We start from the raw sequence: 17,107 nt of genomic DNA on the forward strand, positions 1-17,107 counted from the left end.
ACAAGAATGCTGAGGATCAAACTCAGTCTAGATGTATAGCAAGCTCTTTACTGACTGCATTATCTCCCCTGCCCTCTTAAAAGAAGAAAATTTAGGTACACTGTAGCTGTCTTCAGACACACCAGAAGAGGGCATCAGATCTCATTACAGATGGTTGTGAGCCACCGTGTGGTTGCTGGGATTTGAACTCAGGACCTCTGGAAGAGCAGTCAGTGTTCTTAACCACTGAACCATCTCTCCAGCCCACCGCACTAATTTTTAATTCTAAAGCGTCCTAAGTATAGTGACTCATACTTCTAATTCCAGCTCTTAGGTTGAGGCAGGAGGATTGCCACCACTTTGAGACCAGACTTGGCTACATAGTAGATTCCAAGCTAGCCTGGGATGTAGGTATAGCTCAGTTGGTATTGTTTTGGCCTGACACACAGGAAGCCCTAGGTTTAACCCACCACCTACTAGAGTGGAAAATAGAGGCCGAAGGATCAAAAATTGAGGAGTCAGGCTAGAGAGATGGCTTAGCAGTTAAGAGCACTTGATAATCTTTTTGGAAGATCCAAGTTTGAATCCCAGCACCTGTATCAGGTGACTTATAACCAGCAATAACTTCAGTTCCAGAGGATCTGACTCCTTTAACCTCCTTAAACACCTGTATTCATGTGCCAAAGCATGCTGTCACACCAAGAAATGAATGGTTAAAATAACTATATTTTTTAATGATTTAAGGTGATCCTTGGCCACATATCGAGTTTGAGCTCAGCCTAAGGCTACATGAAAGTATAGGTATATACATGCAAGCATGCATACACACAGCTTAAAGAGGAATACATTACTTACATTACTGTGCTCTTTCTGTTTTGTCCAAGGGCCAAAGAGATGAATGAAAATGTTGCAGAATTTCTCCGGAGGATCATCCTGAAAATCCCTTGGTGTGAGATGAAGACCATCCTAGAAGCCTGGGACTTTTTGTCTGAAGACCAACTTCAAGCTATAAACATGAAGCAGAAAAAGGAATTTCTGGCCCAGGAAGTGATTCAGCTGTGTGCGGTAACGGTGTTCAAAATTATCAACCAAATACATTGATAAAAGAGACTAGAGTTAGACCAGTGTGTACATATGGTTAATGGATTTTGATTTTTTTTTTAAAGCAAAGCTACAAAGAACAATTCTGGGTGGGAAGAACATTCTTGCCTGCAGCTGGGCTACAACAGTTAGGTGCTTGCATGCAAAGTGCCTTTGCTGCTCAAGGCAGCCCCATGTTAAGTCCCAGAACTATGGAAGCTGAGGCAGGGATCTCTAGAGCTCAGGTAAAGCTTGGGTAGATAGTGAATTCAAGGTCAACAGCATAGGAGGACTGTCTCCCAAACAAATGACAAGGTCATTCCATCCTGTCCTACTCTTTTAAAAAAAAGTTGGACTCAAATTAGATTCAAGACCCAAATTGTAATACCTAAGCCAAAATCCATGTAGGGAAAGCAAGAGGAAAATCCTCGTGGTACTGGACAAGGCAAAGTTTCTTAGAACCAAAATGGTGGTTCATAAAAGAAAAGAAATAATTGATAAACTGATAGAATTAATCACTTTTTTTTCTTTGAAAAATACTACTAAGAAAGGCCACAGACTGAAGGAAACTTTCTAAATGCTGGCCTGTCAGGGGCCTACAGCTAGTATGTTAGAATGTCTCAAGAGCCAGTAATTAAAAAAAAAAAAAAAAGAATCAAAATAATAATAATAATAAGTGAGGATAGGAAAGATGGCTTGCTTGTTACACCATCTGCTTTCCCAGAATGCCCGGTTCTACTCCCAGCACCACAATGGCAGCTTACAACTCTCCGTAACCCCACCTCTAGGGGATCAAACACACATGATACGTAGACATATATGCAGGCAAAACACCCATACATACTTGAATAATTTTGGAACATTTGACTGAATACTTCCCGGTGGAATTAGATAAGCATATAAAGACGTGTTCAGAGTCACCAGCCATCAGACAAATTTGAATAAATGCCACAGAATGTGGATGACTAGGTCTGAAACGACTCACTGTACCTATTTGTAATACACAGGATTCTTTTCCTTCTGGTGTTGGGCATTGGACCCAGGGCCTAGTACATGCTAAGTTGGGGCTGCCTACTGAGCTGTTTACCCAGCATTCATTTTGAGTGTTAGTGCTTGGGGGCTAGGCCAGGGTCTCAGACATGCTGAGTTAGTGTTTTACCCGAGCTATATTTTCCAGCCCTTGACAGTTCTCTAAAAGTCTAAATATTTGCCACTGTAGATTGAGCCATTCCACTGCCAAACATTTTCTCACGAGAAATGAAAACACAGGCATATTCACAGACGGGCACATATGCTAGCATAGTGCTCAGATCTTAAATCCTAGAGGGAGCCCAAGTCCGTCCACAGGTAAGCAACAAACTGTGTCTGTTCACATAGTAGAAAACAGCTAGCAATAAAAAGGAATTGAGCTATAAATGCACAAATATGGCTAAGTGTCAAAATAATTATGCTGATTTAAGGAAGCCAGATCAAAAAAGAATCCAGCCTTATGTTAGCATTCAAATAAAACTAGGAAAGTCAACTGTTATGACAGCAGAAGGATCCGTAGTTGTCTCAGCACCAAGCATTGGGACAAGTATTGGGGACAGGAAAGGATATGAGAGTGAGAGCCATAAGGAGATTGGACATAGAGGTTGCTGGGCATGTTTGCCACATTGATAGGACAGTGGCCACATCTGAAAAATGTCAGCATTTCGTCTCGTGGCTCTGATGCAATTCCCTGACAAAAGCAGCTCCAACAAGAGCAGGTTTGTTTTCGCTCACACTCCTGGGGACCCAGTCCCTCATAACTTGGAAAGCATGGCGGCCTTGGAAGGGCACAGGCAGCAGGAATGCACTGGCCAGCCAGGCTGCGTGCACCCCAGTGACCTGCTCCCTCCACCGAGGCTCCACCCCCACCCCCAAACAGCACCACCTACTAGTGACCAAGTGCTCACCTTGTTAGAATCTGGGAACATTTCACGTGCAAACTACAGCATGTATGCAGTATGTATGGTCAAGACTTTTCTTTTTGTTGTTTGTTTTGAGGCAGTCTCTGTAGTCCTGACTGACCTCAGACTCATTACAGTCCTTCTGCCTTTGTTTCCCAAGCAGTCAGATTTCAGTCATGAGCCCCCATATCTGGCTTTTTCCTGTTTTAAAACGTAAACATTAAGTGATGAATGTAGAGTGAGAATGTAGAGTCTGGAGACTGTGGACCGAGGTAAGAATTGGAGGGGCGGCTGTTGGTTATGAAGAGACTATATATAGATCTGAGATAGATTGCCAAGACAGGAAGCACTTCAGGCATGCTGATGGGATGCTCTGGCCAGCCCTGAAATGGGCTGGAGGGGCTAGTGCCTCATCTCCTAATCGGTCCACCCTCTCTTTCAGGACAAGTGTGCACGTCTTGATGACATGGCCCTTTTAGACATCGTGTGTAAGTTTTGAGGATTTGTCTTTACTTTGGAATTTTGTTTCATCGGGGGAATTTCTTATGTTAATGCAGAATCTAGGGTCTGGAGAGGTCGCTCAGTGGTTAGGAGCACTGGCTGCTCTTGCAGAGGTCCCGGGTTCAATTCCCAGCAACCACATGGTGGCTTAGAACCACCTGAAACTCTAGTTCCAGGAATCTGATGTTCTCTTTTGGCCTCTGTGGGCACTGCATGCATATGGTACATAGACACATTGAGGCAAAAGATACACATAAAAATAAATAAATCTTTAAGGATGTAGATTTTAGAGTCGAGAGGCCTGGTACAAGATTCCTGCTCTCTCGCTGATGGGTCTAGTGTCCTTTGTTGTATCTCCATCCTGACCTCAGAGTTCACCTAAGTCAGTGGACATGGTCCCTGTCTTTGAGGCTGTGGAAGCTCAGGATCTTTAGAGACAGGAACTGGTTCACTGTGAGCATAAAGCATCAGTCGTGCGGCTTTCTCTGTTACTCATCTGAAAGTGCACCACTGAGAATTTGTCATGAGTGCCGCCTCTCACTTTTTGCTTCTTGGGTTTTGTTTTCTTCAGAATTCACTTACTAAAACTTTAGAACATAGACCAGGTTGCTCGGGTTGGCTTCATGGCTCCATCATGGCTTCCCTGTACGTGCTCGGGACGGTGGCTCGCTTGCCTTGCTCCTTCCTTTTAGCAGATGTGTATAACAGTGATACTAATCAAGTTAGGCTGGGGTGGGATCAGCTGAAACTGCAGGTCAAGCCCTTGGAACAGAAGCAGTTTCTCTGGATATGGGGTTCGTTTCTTACATTTTATGTATTACAAGGGGCACACAAGTGCACACCTGTGGACATCAGGACAGGTAGCTGAAGTAAGCTCTGTCTTACCTTGAGGGCCCCCAGGGATCAAACTTGGGCTACCAAGCTTTGGCTGCTGGTGCCTTTAACAGCTGAACTCTCTCTGACCCAGAGCTCTTTTTTTTTTTTTTTTTTTTAACTAATTTATTGTCATTATATATTGTCTCAGTTTTCTTTCTATTGCTGGGATAAAAATCATGATGAAAACCAACCTGGGGAGGAAAAGGCCACTTTATTTCAGTTTATAGTCCATCAGGAAGTTGAAATTCAGGGCAGAAACTGAGAAGCAAGAACTGAAGCAAAGACCATTGACCAAGAAGCTCAGCAGGCAACCCAGTCTCAAGGGAGGGAGTGAGGGTTAAAAAAGAAAAACAGACGACATGATAACAGGACTCCAGCCAGTGCTCAGGCTGAAGCAGCTTTGTTTCTCACCAGCCTGCTTTTATATCATTCCAGGTACATGCAAAACACATGGGCAGTTATTAGATCAAAGACAGAGTCATCAAGTGAATCAGTAATCAAGGAGATTGCACTAGATAGTAATTAAGTAAGGCAGTAAGCAAAGAGATCACATAAGGTAGTAATTCAGCAAAGTAGTAAACAAAGCCCCATGGTCACTGTTTCTAATATTCTTATTTGAGCCTACGTACGTCTTTGTCCCAGCCCAGTGACAAATGCCAAATTCCTACAAGTAGCACCGAAAGCTTTTAGCAGGGGCTGGAGAGATGGCTCAGCGGTTAAGAGCACTGACTGCTCTTCCAGAGGTCCTGAATTCAAATCTCAGCAACCACACGGTGGCTCACAACCACCTGTAATGAGATCTGATGCCCTCTTCTGGTGTGTCTGAAGATAAAATAAATGAATCTTTAAAAAGTTTAAAAAAAAAAAAAAAAAAAAAAACCTCAGCAGACCATGAAGTACTGTTATACTCTGGCTTCTCAGCATGGCTTACTCAGTTTGCTTCCTTATAGAACCCAGGATACCTGCATAAAGGTGGCTCCACACAGCAGCTCACGGCTGTCTCTAACCCTAGCTACAAAGGCTCCAGTAACCTCGCCTCCTTAGGCACTGGGCCCACGCATTGTGCACTTACATGCATGCAGACACATATGCATAAAATGAAAATGACTAATTCCTTTTAAACGGTGGATCCACAGAACACTAGTGAGCAGAGCCGGTAACTCACACTCTTGTACATACTGACTGGGATTTACCTGAGGAGAAACGGTACATATCCCAGGGATACCTAGTGTGCGGGGGAGAATTAAGCACAGTGGGACTTTTTTCAGTGGCCATATGAGGAAGCTTCCTTGAGGAGATGGTGTTCAAATTAGAGCCAAAAGATGAGTTAGCACTCGCCAGGCAGAGCAGAGAGGCTGAGGAGGGGGAGCTGCCAGGGATGGGGTGAGAGAAGTGTGCCTGTGATGCAAAAGGAAGAGGCAGGCTGGGTTCCAGGGGGAGGGTAACACGGATAACAGAGGCTTGGAAGCCACTAGAAGGGTCTTGGTATCTCCTCTAATGATGTCATCCCAGAACAGGTTCTGAGCCAAAACAACTAGGTGTCTGGTTTTTGGGAAATGATGCTGATTACAGCACAAGAGAGATGAGGGGGTCTGAGGATTCAGACACCTGTAGGATCTTCTGGAGAGGTATAAGAGAGGGTAGCAGCCTACACGAGTCAGGTAGTCAGGGGCCAAGGCATAGAAGGGGCTTGCACCTAACCCAGGGACAAAGACAAGTGGGGTGAACTTGTAGGATTCTCTGCATCTACACATGAACTAGGGGCCTCCCCTTTATGATGTGGAAGCTGCAGATGCAGGTATATCAGGTACTTCACAGGTGTGGGGTAGGCTACCATGTGCCTATCACAGGTAAAGCTGTCTCCATTTGTGTCTAAGTCTTCAGTAGTCACCTTTTAGATGATATGCAGCAGAGCTTTTGACAAGAGTTCTGACTTTCTACTGCAACAGTCTTATTTAGAGGACAGTTAGCAAGTCAGACAGACACACACACATACAGAGAGAGAGAGAGAGAGACAGACAGACAGACACACAGAGAGAGAGACAGACAGACACACACAGACAGACAGACAGACAGACACACACAGACAGACACATACACACAGAGACAGACAGACAGACACACACAGAGAGACAGACAGACACACACACACAGAGACAGACACACACAGAGAGAGAGAGAGACAGACACACACACACACAGACAGACAGACACATACACACACACACACAGAGAGAGAGAGAGAGAGAGAGAGAGAGAGAGAGAGAGAGAGAGAGAGAGAGAGAACACCAAACAAAAAGCTTTGTGGGCTGGCATCACACTTTGCCTTTTGACACCAATCAATCATGGTCTTTTGCCATGAAGGAAAGTAGGGGCCAGTATCGGGGACAGGCAGGCTCAGGAAAGAAGATGCTGCATGTAGGGAAAGACAAGGAGAACATTGATGCCAAAGCTGGTATCCTAAGTGATGAGTCCACATCCCCCTAAAAGATTAGAAAGCCTGGTCTGAGGGGAGGACACGGACAGAGGTCAGCACAGGGACAGTTTGAATCCAGAAGGATGATGGGAAAGAGCTGAGCTTGTTGGCTCCCATTCCTACTCCAGGTCCTCTTGCCTTCTGAAGGGCATCTTCTGTGCCCCACACTTACCCTTGCCTTCATTCCACACAGTGAGTGCTTTATGCAGGCAGGTTAGCCAGGGGCAGCAGCACTGAACAAGACCCTCTTCTTCACAAGTGCCCAGGAGGGAAGCAGGGGTAGTTTGAGTGTAATGAGGGTACCACTGGGTGGTAGCTGCTGAGGAAGAGCAGGCAGGTGTCTAAGGAGCTAGAGAAGAGGCCTCGGGCCTCAAGGCCAGCAGTGACACCTCATCAGAGTCATTTCCTCTGTGGGTACTTCCTGAGTTTTGCTTAGCAGATGTTTGTAAAAATGACAAATGAAGAGCTGAAGAGGTGGCTCAGTCATTAAGAACACTTGCTATTCTTCCAACAGACTAGGGTTTAATTCCCAGCACCCACATGGCGCCTTACAATCCCCTGTAGCTACACTCCAAGGGCCCCTCTGCTCTCTCCTAGCCCCTGTAGGCACCAGGCACTCACATGCATAGACAGACATAGATTCAGGTGAAACACCATATACAGAAAATACCTCTGCCCAGTTAAAATAAATAAAAATGACAACCTGGCAAAAGAGATGATAAGTACTAAAACTGAACTGTATCATCTTTGTTGAGTTGACTAACTGGGATGTTTGTCTGCAATACATTAATCCATTTAAAGCTTATGTGTTGGGTTTTTTAAGTTTGAACTTTGATTTCAATGCTGTGTCACCTCATTCATTGGCTACTAATATTGTATAGTATTAAAAATATGTATTTGCTGGAAGGTGAGGAGATCCACAAAAACACATTGCTCAAAAATGTCCGTGTCATCTAACACATTGTGTAGTTTAAAAAATGAATATATGTTTATTAGAACCAATTTCAAAGTCCTAAGACGCAGCACTCACTATAAGCCCTTCTCTCTCAGATACTCAATTTCATCGCCACCAGAAGCTCTGGAATGTCTTTCAGATGAGTAAAGAACCAGGTAATGTTTTCTGCTTTAAATTAAACATTTGTATTGGTGTTTTGGCAGTTTAAAAATAAGTAGCAAATGGTGTCTTTTTTGTAAGAGGGTTTTATTTTGTTTTGTTTTGTTTTGTTTTTTCTGAGACATTGTATCCCCGTGTATCATAGGCTAGTCTAGAATTCACTGTGTAGACAAAGCTGGCTTTGAACTCACTGTGTAGACAAGGCTGGTCTGGAACTTGTGGTGGTTTTCCTGCCTTTGCCTCCAGAGTGATGACACTGCAGGGATGTGCTCCCACACCCAGGCTAGCCATCTGCTCTCATAGGCAGATGTGACTGTCCCTCGTGTGTGTCCCCTGGCACTGTCAGGAACTGGGTGTGATACGCTCGTCACTGCTCTGGGGTACCAGGGACAGAGGCATTGTAGCTCTCTAAACTTATTTCTATATCTCTGCTTTTTGACAGGTGAAGATGTCGACCTTTTTGATATGGAACAGTTCCAAAGTTCCTTTAAGAGAATTCTTCAGAGAGCATTAAAAAATGTAAGAATCCAAGTCCTCTCGGATTTGTGCGAAATTCAGTTTAATGATATCTGGGAGATGGCAGGATTGGGGGTGGGCAGTGGGAGATAATACGCCATTTTACCTTAACAAACTGAAATATTAGTTCCATCTCTCACCTGCCCATCCCACCCAGTACTTCTTAGGAGCAATACCGTCCAATGGAACTCTGCCATGGCAGAAGCGCACTGTGTTTACGGTGTCCAGTTCATAGCTGACTGCCACATGAGGTCTTGACAGCGGCTGATATGACCAAGCAAATGAACGAATCTTTAAACTTAATGAATTCCCATTAGATGGCCCACATGTGGCTAGTGGCTCTGCTCTTGGTCATCAGTCACTCTTGCCTAAAGGTAGACACTCTGCTATTCCAGTCGGGGTCACTGAGCCTCAAAGAAGAACAAGCTCTCTGCTGCTCACCAAGGGACAGAACACTGTTCTGCAAACCCACAGCCCAGACAGGGAGAGTTCCAGGGGATCGGGGAAAGCAGCCTACCAGACAGTATAGCGACGTGTTCTTCCAGGAGTAAGATCCCAGAGGGAAGGAAGAGCCAGCTGTCCCTCTCTTCAGACTCTCCTTTCCTGGGTCAGAGCCTGGAGGTGGACTGGAGCTAGCTGACCACCTAGCAGTGGCCATTAAATTCCAGAGCAAGTCCAGTCATAGCTACAAGTTTAGAAAGACTGATGCTGGCTGTGAAATGGACACCACACACCCTCCTGTGCCACCACATTCCCAACTGGCTCTGTTGCTGAGACACATGCATGAGGATCAGTGCATTCGGGACTTGTTGCCACACGGGGAATCCTGCTGTAAACAAAGGGGCAAACTAAGTGTCTGAGCCTGCAATGCCAAAGGCTTCCTTCTAGAAAGCCACCCCCTCTCCTTTTGTTTTGATTTTGAAATAGGATCTCAAACGGCTGGCCAAAACTCACAAAGATCTGCCTGCCTCTGCCTCCCAAGGTTGAGATTTAAAGGTATGCCCAGTCAGATGCCTCTTTTAATTTCTTTTATTACTTTATGTGTATTAATGTTTGTCTGCATGTATATCTGTGCACCAAGTGCAAGCCTGGTGCCTGCAGAAGCTAGAAGAGGGCATCACATCCCCTGGAACCATAGTTACAGATGGTTGCGAGTCACCCTGTTGGTGCTAGGAACCAAATTGTAATCTTCACTCTGCTAAAGCAGCAAGTGCTCTTAACCTGTGAGCTATCTCTCCTGCCAGATTATAAGGGTTTTTTTAAAGAGATTTTTTTTTCTCAGATATACTTTACAAAGTGTAAATAGATCTTTATAACATAATCACAAAATGTTTTCCCAACAGTCCCAAACAGTATTATAAGACGTAGAAAAAGAGCCAAGTGTGACCCGAATTGACCTCCATGTGTGTGCTGTGGCAATCTGTGCACACATACTTACAAAGAAACTTATTTTTTAAGTAGAAGAAAAAAAGGCTGACAGGTGCCCGTGTGCACGAAAACTTACACTAACATTGAATGTGTCTCAGGCACCTGTGGTCGGTGTCACGAAGAGATTTAACCAGGAAGACGTCTTTTCTTTATAAGGTTACGGTCAGCTTCAGAGTCTACGAGAAGAATTCCGTGTGGATTCGGGTTGCCTGGGGAACACAGTATACACAGCCAAACCAGTACAAGCCCACGTTTGTGGTGTATTATCCCCAGACTCCGTATGCCTTCATTTCCTCCAGCTTTCGGAAGAGCACTATGCCCCTGCTCCATCAGGTAGGGAACAGTACAGCAGCTGGAGGGCTCAGTACCCTTATCTCTAGGGTCCACGTAGGTATAAACCACATCCCTAGATATAAATCAGATACCTGGCTCTGTTCTCAGGGGAGCTTTCTTACCTCCACTGAAATGTGACGGGAGGTATTAACTTGGCCTCATCTTTATCGTCAATGTCAAAGTAATGCATGCTTAATATTAAAACCAGCAAGTCCATAAAGGTAAAAGACGAGTCGTCAGAACTCTCCGCCCCTGCTCTCTGCTCCCTTCACTCCAAACTCTTTGTCACTTGCCCAGTGTCAGCATTAGTGCTTTCCATATTTCTAGCCTGCCTATTAATGGCAATTGACATTTATGACCATTTTCCACACTCTGCATACATGAAAATACTGCCCGTGTCAGAGGTAGCTGCTCTCTTTTTAAGGGTTCGCCTTTGTGTCTTCGCTGTTCTATTGTTGTCGGGAGACACTGTGACCAAGGCAATTCTTATTTAAAAAAAAAAAAAAGCATATAATTGGAGCTTGCTTACCAGTTCATAGGCTTGGTCAATTATAGTCATGGGAGGGAGCTTTTCAGCACCCAGGGCACTGGACTATAGCTGAGAGTCACATCCTGATCCACAGGGGGGACATGGGGACTGGATCATAGGCTTTTAACACCTCAAGCTCACCCCCAGTGACACACTTCCTACAGGTACTCCAAGGAAGCAACATCATTGTAATTCTTTCAAACACTTCACTCCCTGGTCTAAGCATTAAGTGTAGGAGCCTGTGGGGGCTATTCTTCTTATTATCCATCCCAAATTTGGGCTAGTCACCCGACTCCTCTGTTAGCATCTTCTGTACTTCCGGAGTCCCAGTGTGAGCTGGGCGCAGGTGAGCAGTTCTGCAGCTGGCTGCATGGCTCTCCACACACCTACTGTCTGTTCACACTCCACTGTCAGCAACAGGCCTTGGGGTCCCAAAAAGCGAGTAAGGGGATAGGGTTATTCTCACCTGCAAGAGTTGGGGGCGGTGGGGGTGAGACAGGGCTAACCTGGCCTCAGCCTCCTGGGGCCGGGATCTCAAGTGTGCACTGCACCCCACACAGGGCTCTTTCCACTCTCGGCTGCAGTGCCGGCATTTCACTGAGCGGCATGCACAGACCCACACACAACCCTAAGTCTCTCTCCTGTCCCTCCAGGCACTGAAAGTCGCTAGCAAACACCATCAGATTGTGCAGTTGAATCTGAGAAGCAGGCACCTGGACTCACTCACGGCTATTGCTTTTAGGGAGTACAATCAGGTGAGCCAGTCAGCAGCTCTTTTCCTTTTCTCTTGCACACACAAAATAGGTAGAGGCCACTCCTGGCCCGGCCCTGAGGGTGAGCGCATGAAGCTTTTAGTCACCTCATTTTGTCCGTGTGTGTTTATTCTTTCATTTTCATCTGTACACAATGGACCGTGATCATATTGGCCCCAGCTATCCTCTCTTACCCCTGTCCTCATCCTGACAAACACCTTCTTCCCAGCAGGAGCCCTTCCTGTCTTTGGAGTTGGCTGCATTTAACTAGGGATGCTCACATGAGCACGGCTGTGGAGTATGGTCCTTCCTCCAGCCTCATGAGCCCCTCCCCCTCCTACATGAAATGGTGAATTGTTTAGATGCTGGTATTTCCATTTAATGACAAGGACAGGTCTGCCCCTATGGTCTTAAGGTTCCTTCTGTACGTGGCAAATGTTTGCACGTGTTCAGACTGTAGGTGGATAGAACTCCTTAAGGAGGTTTTGCTGTATCGTATGTTCTATCTAGAGAGAAGTGATGGCTGTCTGCACATCACTCTTTAAGGGGGAAGAGTGGTAACATGAGGATGTTTTTGCCTCAAGGTTCTGCCTCTGACTTCTAGCCACTATAAACAGGAACTCTGAACCAAAACAGAGGCTTATTCCCTTTAAAAAGGAAAATAATTTTTACTTTTGTTGTTGGGAGCTTTAGAATGGGATCTTGTATACTCCAGGCTGGCCTTAAACTTACTACTTAGTTGAGGCTTCTGTCTCCCAAGTGCTGGGATTACAGGCCTGGGCTGCCGTGCTGGCCTGGTAAGAAGTTAGATGATGGTGTTTCCCTGACTACCCCTTGTCTGCCCTCCGCCCTCCTGCCAGGCAGACATCAGCTGCTGTCCTGCAGTGCAGTCAGACCCGTATTAGGAGAAGTCACAGGTTAGCTGCCAAGCTGGGAAACTGTCACTCACTCCAGCGAGATTCAATAAAAAGGATGCAAGAAATGTGGGCTCCTAAAGTTATTTTTCCTAAAAGGCCCCGAGAGTTTTTTTTAGGGTATCTTGACATAGTTTGGTTTTGTTTGGTGCTGGGGCGAACCCAAGGCCTCACCTCCACCTCCTATTTGCTAAGCAGATGATGCTCTAACGTTATGCTGCAACCTTCGCCCAAGACACTGTGTTACGTTCCCGTGGCAGGGCTATTGCTTCTTTCTACTTAATAGGAATATAAAGTACAAGACTGCTTCTTAAAAAACTAAGATTTCACACAGTTTACACCTTAGAACCAGTTAATGTCTTACCCCAACTTGTTCAAATCAGTAACATGTTCACCATTTCTTTCTCCCAGACCTTTGAAAATTACGACTCCACAATGTCTCTGCATGAACGAAGCCTTGGACTAGAGATGAACTGTATGTGTGCTCTGAGACAGAGGTGGGCTTGGGATGGGCTTTCAGATGGCAGCTGTGCAGTGAGGTATCTGTGCTAAGATTTCATTGCAGAACAGTTTCATACTTCCCAGAAAACCAAGAATTAAGTCTCTGGAAGCAGAAAGCCCAGCTACCACAGGCGTCCTTCAGAATTTACTACAGTGGCTGACAGTCACTGAGAGTGCATTTGTGCCAAGCACACACTATGGTGTCTGCATGTGGTTGATATCTGCCCAGCGAAGCAGCACTCCGCTGGTTCTAGAATAATAGGGCGGCTGTGTTGCCACCTAAGAGAACATGAGTCTCTCTCCCTAGAAGACCTAAACTCAAGATTAACAGTAGAAGGAAATAAAACTGATGTTGGGAACAGAAATTGTTAGACTCTAATGGCATAAGACCTGCTGGTGGCTCTATGCTAAGTAAAGAACCACAGTACAGGTTTACTCGTGGTAACTGTACGGAAGCTACACAAGTGTATTAAACCTAGACAGGGATAGATAGATGGTTGGGATCCTTTACTCCCTTATGTGAGCCTATGCTGTCCAGCTGTTCTGTAATGACATTATTTCAGTGACAAGAGGGCACCGGGCACATTGGAGCTACACAAACCATTCAGAGGTTTAGGAATGGGAAGGCTGCTGTGTGAGGTGAAGTGAGTTCCTAATGGCACTCTTGATCTGTACTCCTCCACAGTGAATTCAGAGATCGTTCATGAAAACACAGAAGAAAAAGTGAGAATCCACAGAGTCACTCAAGAGACCTTTGGAGCCTATCCTCAGCCACAGCTAGAGTTCGCACAGTATAAGGTAGGATGGTACAGTGGACTCACCAGCAATCGAGGTACAAAAACTGTAATTGGAAAACATGTCCAAAAACTATTCTCCTTTTGTTTATTACTGTGATTTTATGTAACAATTTTATAAATTACCTGTATCTTTTCATTATAGTTCTAAATTCTTCTGTTAGCAAAGGAGACGTTCTGAATTTGCTTTTGCATTTTGTCTTCATAGTAATTCAGTTGTATGTCACTGGCTGTGGGGAGTGGGGAGGACTATGCCCTGCTAGCCTGTCCACACATAGAACAGTATTTAGCACATAGTAAATGTTCAGACATACTTGAATGAGCTGGGAATGGTGGCACGATCCAGTAATCCCAGCATTTAGGAGACTGGGACCGGAAGTTTAAGGCTAGCCTGGGCTACTTTGCAACTTGGAGGCAAACCTGACTGACTGACTCAGAAACCCAAAAACAAGAAGAGATAAAGCACCTATCCTGCCTAGATGACTGGCATTCATTCAAGAAATGTCAGTAGTGTAAAATATACTGTAAATTAAACTCGTTCCAAAGAGTTGCTGTTGCCCATCACATAGCTGTGGAGAGATACAGGTGCACGTCCATGGCCACTGTTAGAAGAGCTGAGTGTGTGTCACAGGTCATAGGCACCCTAACATGAGCCCATGCTCCTGCTCATAGTACCTTCCTTCCCAACCCCCAATCAGATTGTTTCCATTGACCCTTCTTACGCTATAGGACACACTTCAAATCTGCCATTAATCTGCTCATTTAGGCCCTAAGACTGTTTGGTTTGATTTGTTTTTCAAAGGAAGAGGTTGGGAGATTTTCAAGTGGATTTTGTGAAATTGTATGTTTGTTACGGTGTATGCACACACAGCTTTTTTCACACGTGCTCACAGTTATTAAGGCCAAAGGTCAATGTTGGATATTTTTTGATCTTATTCTTTGACACAGGGTCTGTTACTGAGCCTGGAGCTCCATCTCAGTTGGACTAGCTGCAGGGAGCCCCAGCTTCTTCCTCTGCCTTCCTCCCAAGAGCTAGGGTTCACATACATGCCATACCTAGGTTTTACACAGGTTCTGGGGACCCCAACTCAGGCTGTAATGTTCAAGCACAAGCACCTCACCCACTGAGCTGTCTTTCCAGTCAGGTTACTTGTTTTTCAGACACGGTCTCATAGTCTAGGAAAGCCTCACATTCACTAAGTAGCTGAGGTGTGGCCACTGTGTGGCATTAGCTAAGCTTTAAAGAGCTCGTAATCTTGGACAGTAGTTCTCCATCTGTGGTCTCTGGAGTGGTGGAACCAGTCACTTGGGAATGGGGAGGAAGCTTAGCTCTTAGCTCCATGCTGTTCCTCCTGGTTCAGGAGAGGTGTGCCCAGCCATCCGTTTTGGCATGCTTCTAGATGCTCTGGGCCGCACAGGAAAGCTGGTTCGGAGTTAGACAGTATTGCTTGTTCAACATCTTAGAGTGCTTGATTCTGTTAGTCAGGGTGTGTTAGTCATTTCCTTCCCTGATTTTCTCTAACCTCAGAAAATGGCTTAAAATAATACTGAGCCATTTGTCCACATTAACTCACCAATGGCTACAATTTGATTTTATTGCAAACATTAAGCATCCTGCAGATATTTCAGCATAGTGTCTCAAGTTTTAAGAATTATTTAAGTTTGGGGGTTCAGTTTGTAACAGGTGAATCCAGAGCTGTTGGTAACAGGTTCAGCTGGATGATATGCACATAGGACTCAGAGTGTGCCTTCTGGGTGATATGGTTGGGTTGAGAGGCTCTTGGGCACCACTGGCTGTTGAGATAGTGGCTGGCTTCAAATGTGGACTCACCTACCTGGGAGCTAGGATTATAAGGATAAGGATGTGCTACTACATCCAGCTTCTAGGCATGTTTGAGTCTTCCTTAATAAAATTCTTAAGATTTCTTTTTCTGTGTGTGAGTATTTTGCCTGGATGTGTATGTGTGCCCAGTGCAGAGGCCAGAAGGCAGTGTAGAATCCCCTGGAACTGGAGTTAGGGACAGATGGTTGAAAGCCACCATATGGGTACTAGGAACCTACCTCAGGTTCTCTGCAAAGACATCAAGAGCTCTTAACCACTGAGCGCTTTTATTTGAATGCAGAATTAGCATGCACAGGCTTCTGGCTTTTTCCACAGGTAGGATGCTATGCTGAGGAAGTCTGGTCACTCAGCTTCCCCCATAGATCAGTACCGTGTTAAGGGCAGCTCTGACCGACAGCCTCTGCTGTGAGTCAGGCTCAGTGCTAGCACTTTCTGTTGGACATCTTTCCTCTGTCTGTGCAGCTAACAAGTTAAATGAGCTTTGCCATGTGTAGGAATTAATGAAATACATAATTTGTTCATTAGCTCTCACCATCCCAGCTGGTCCCAGTACTTAACCATCATTTACAAATATATTTTTTGACAGCTGGAGACCAAGTTCAAGAGTGACATAGGTGGGAACATCTTGGCTGACAGGGAAGAGCCCCTCCGGTGCCTTGTAAAGTTCTCGAGCCCACATCTTTTGGAAGCATTGAAATCCTTAGCACCAGCCGGTAAGTGGTCAGCTTATGTCAGGAGCCAGATAGATAACATACAGCTATTGCTTCTCGGAAGACAACAATCCGGTTACCTGTGAGCTGGTTCTGTCTGAGCATTCCTACCTCTTCAGTCTGCTTTCCACCAAGCCTTACTGTTACTGTGCCTAGTACACGGTAGGACACGGTACCCATAATTTGTTCTGATCTTGGCCATTTTGGAACTGATTGTCCCCATGATCATTCTTATGTTTTGTTTTCTTTTTTTTTTTTTTTCTTTTTTTTCAGGTATAGCAGATGCACCACTTTCTCCTCTGCTCACCTGCATACCAAGCAAGAAAATGAACTATTTTAGAATTAGAGATAAATGAAATGCATGTGGCTTAGCTTTTATTGCACATGCAATTCCAGTTATAGCTGACTAGCTCCTTTGTACAATCTTCGTTTTAGAAACCCAATCCTTGGCATGGGAAATTCCGTGTTTTTAATGTAGCTATTGGGACAGAATCTGTTCTCTGTATGTGCTCTCTCTTCTAAGTACAGCAGCTGTGGGCATTTGACAAATGATATGTGTGTGTGTATGTGTGTGTACACATGCGCACAAACACACACACACACACACACACACACACACACACGATGCTGCAAGTTGACCTCAACCCTGGGACATATTAAAGTCAAGCACAGGCACAGTGGTTGAATCTGTAGACACCTACTGCTGCTGCTGATCCTCATAAGTCCAGTTTCTGTGGAATCTGTTACACCCTCAATCACCGACAGAAGAACCAAGAAACTACCCAACCCCAAACTAGGAGAATCAGAGGAAAGAACTGGGGCTACCACAC

The 17,107-nt window shown here is 45.1% G+C and overlaps 1 protein-coding gene across 1 annotated transcript; it reads left to right on the plus strand.

Annotated features, from left to right (window-relative positions):
• Window positions 1–867: 867 nt before the first annotated feature.
• On the plus strand, window positions 868–16,633 carry CENPN (centromere protein N; the record flags this gene model as incomplete). The annotated part of the gene is made up of 10 exons (XM_080936794.1): window positions 868–1,044; window positions 3,433–3,478; window positions 7,894–7,953; window positions 8,400–8,476; window positions 10,058–10,234; window positions 11,417–11,518; window positions 12,841–12,904; window positions 13,616–13,728; window positions 16,154–16,280; window positions 16,551–16,633. The coding sequence occupies exons 1-10, from the start codon at window positions 874–876 to the stop codon at window positions 16,631–16,633; spliced, it is 1,020 nt and encodes a 339-aa protein (XP_080792920.1). The 5' UTR covers window positions 868–873.
• Between the last annotated feature and the right edge of the window lie 474 nt (window positions 16,634–17,107).

This window comes from Micromys minutus (genome assembly GCF_963924665.1).
Source record: "Micromys minutus genome assembly, chromosome: 24".
NCBI classification, from domain to species: Eukaryota; Metazoa; Chordata; class Mammalia; order Rodentia; family Muridae; genus Micromys; species Micromys minutus.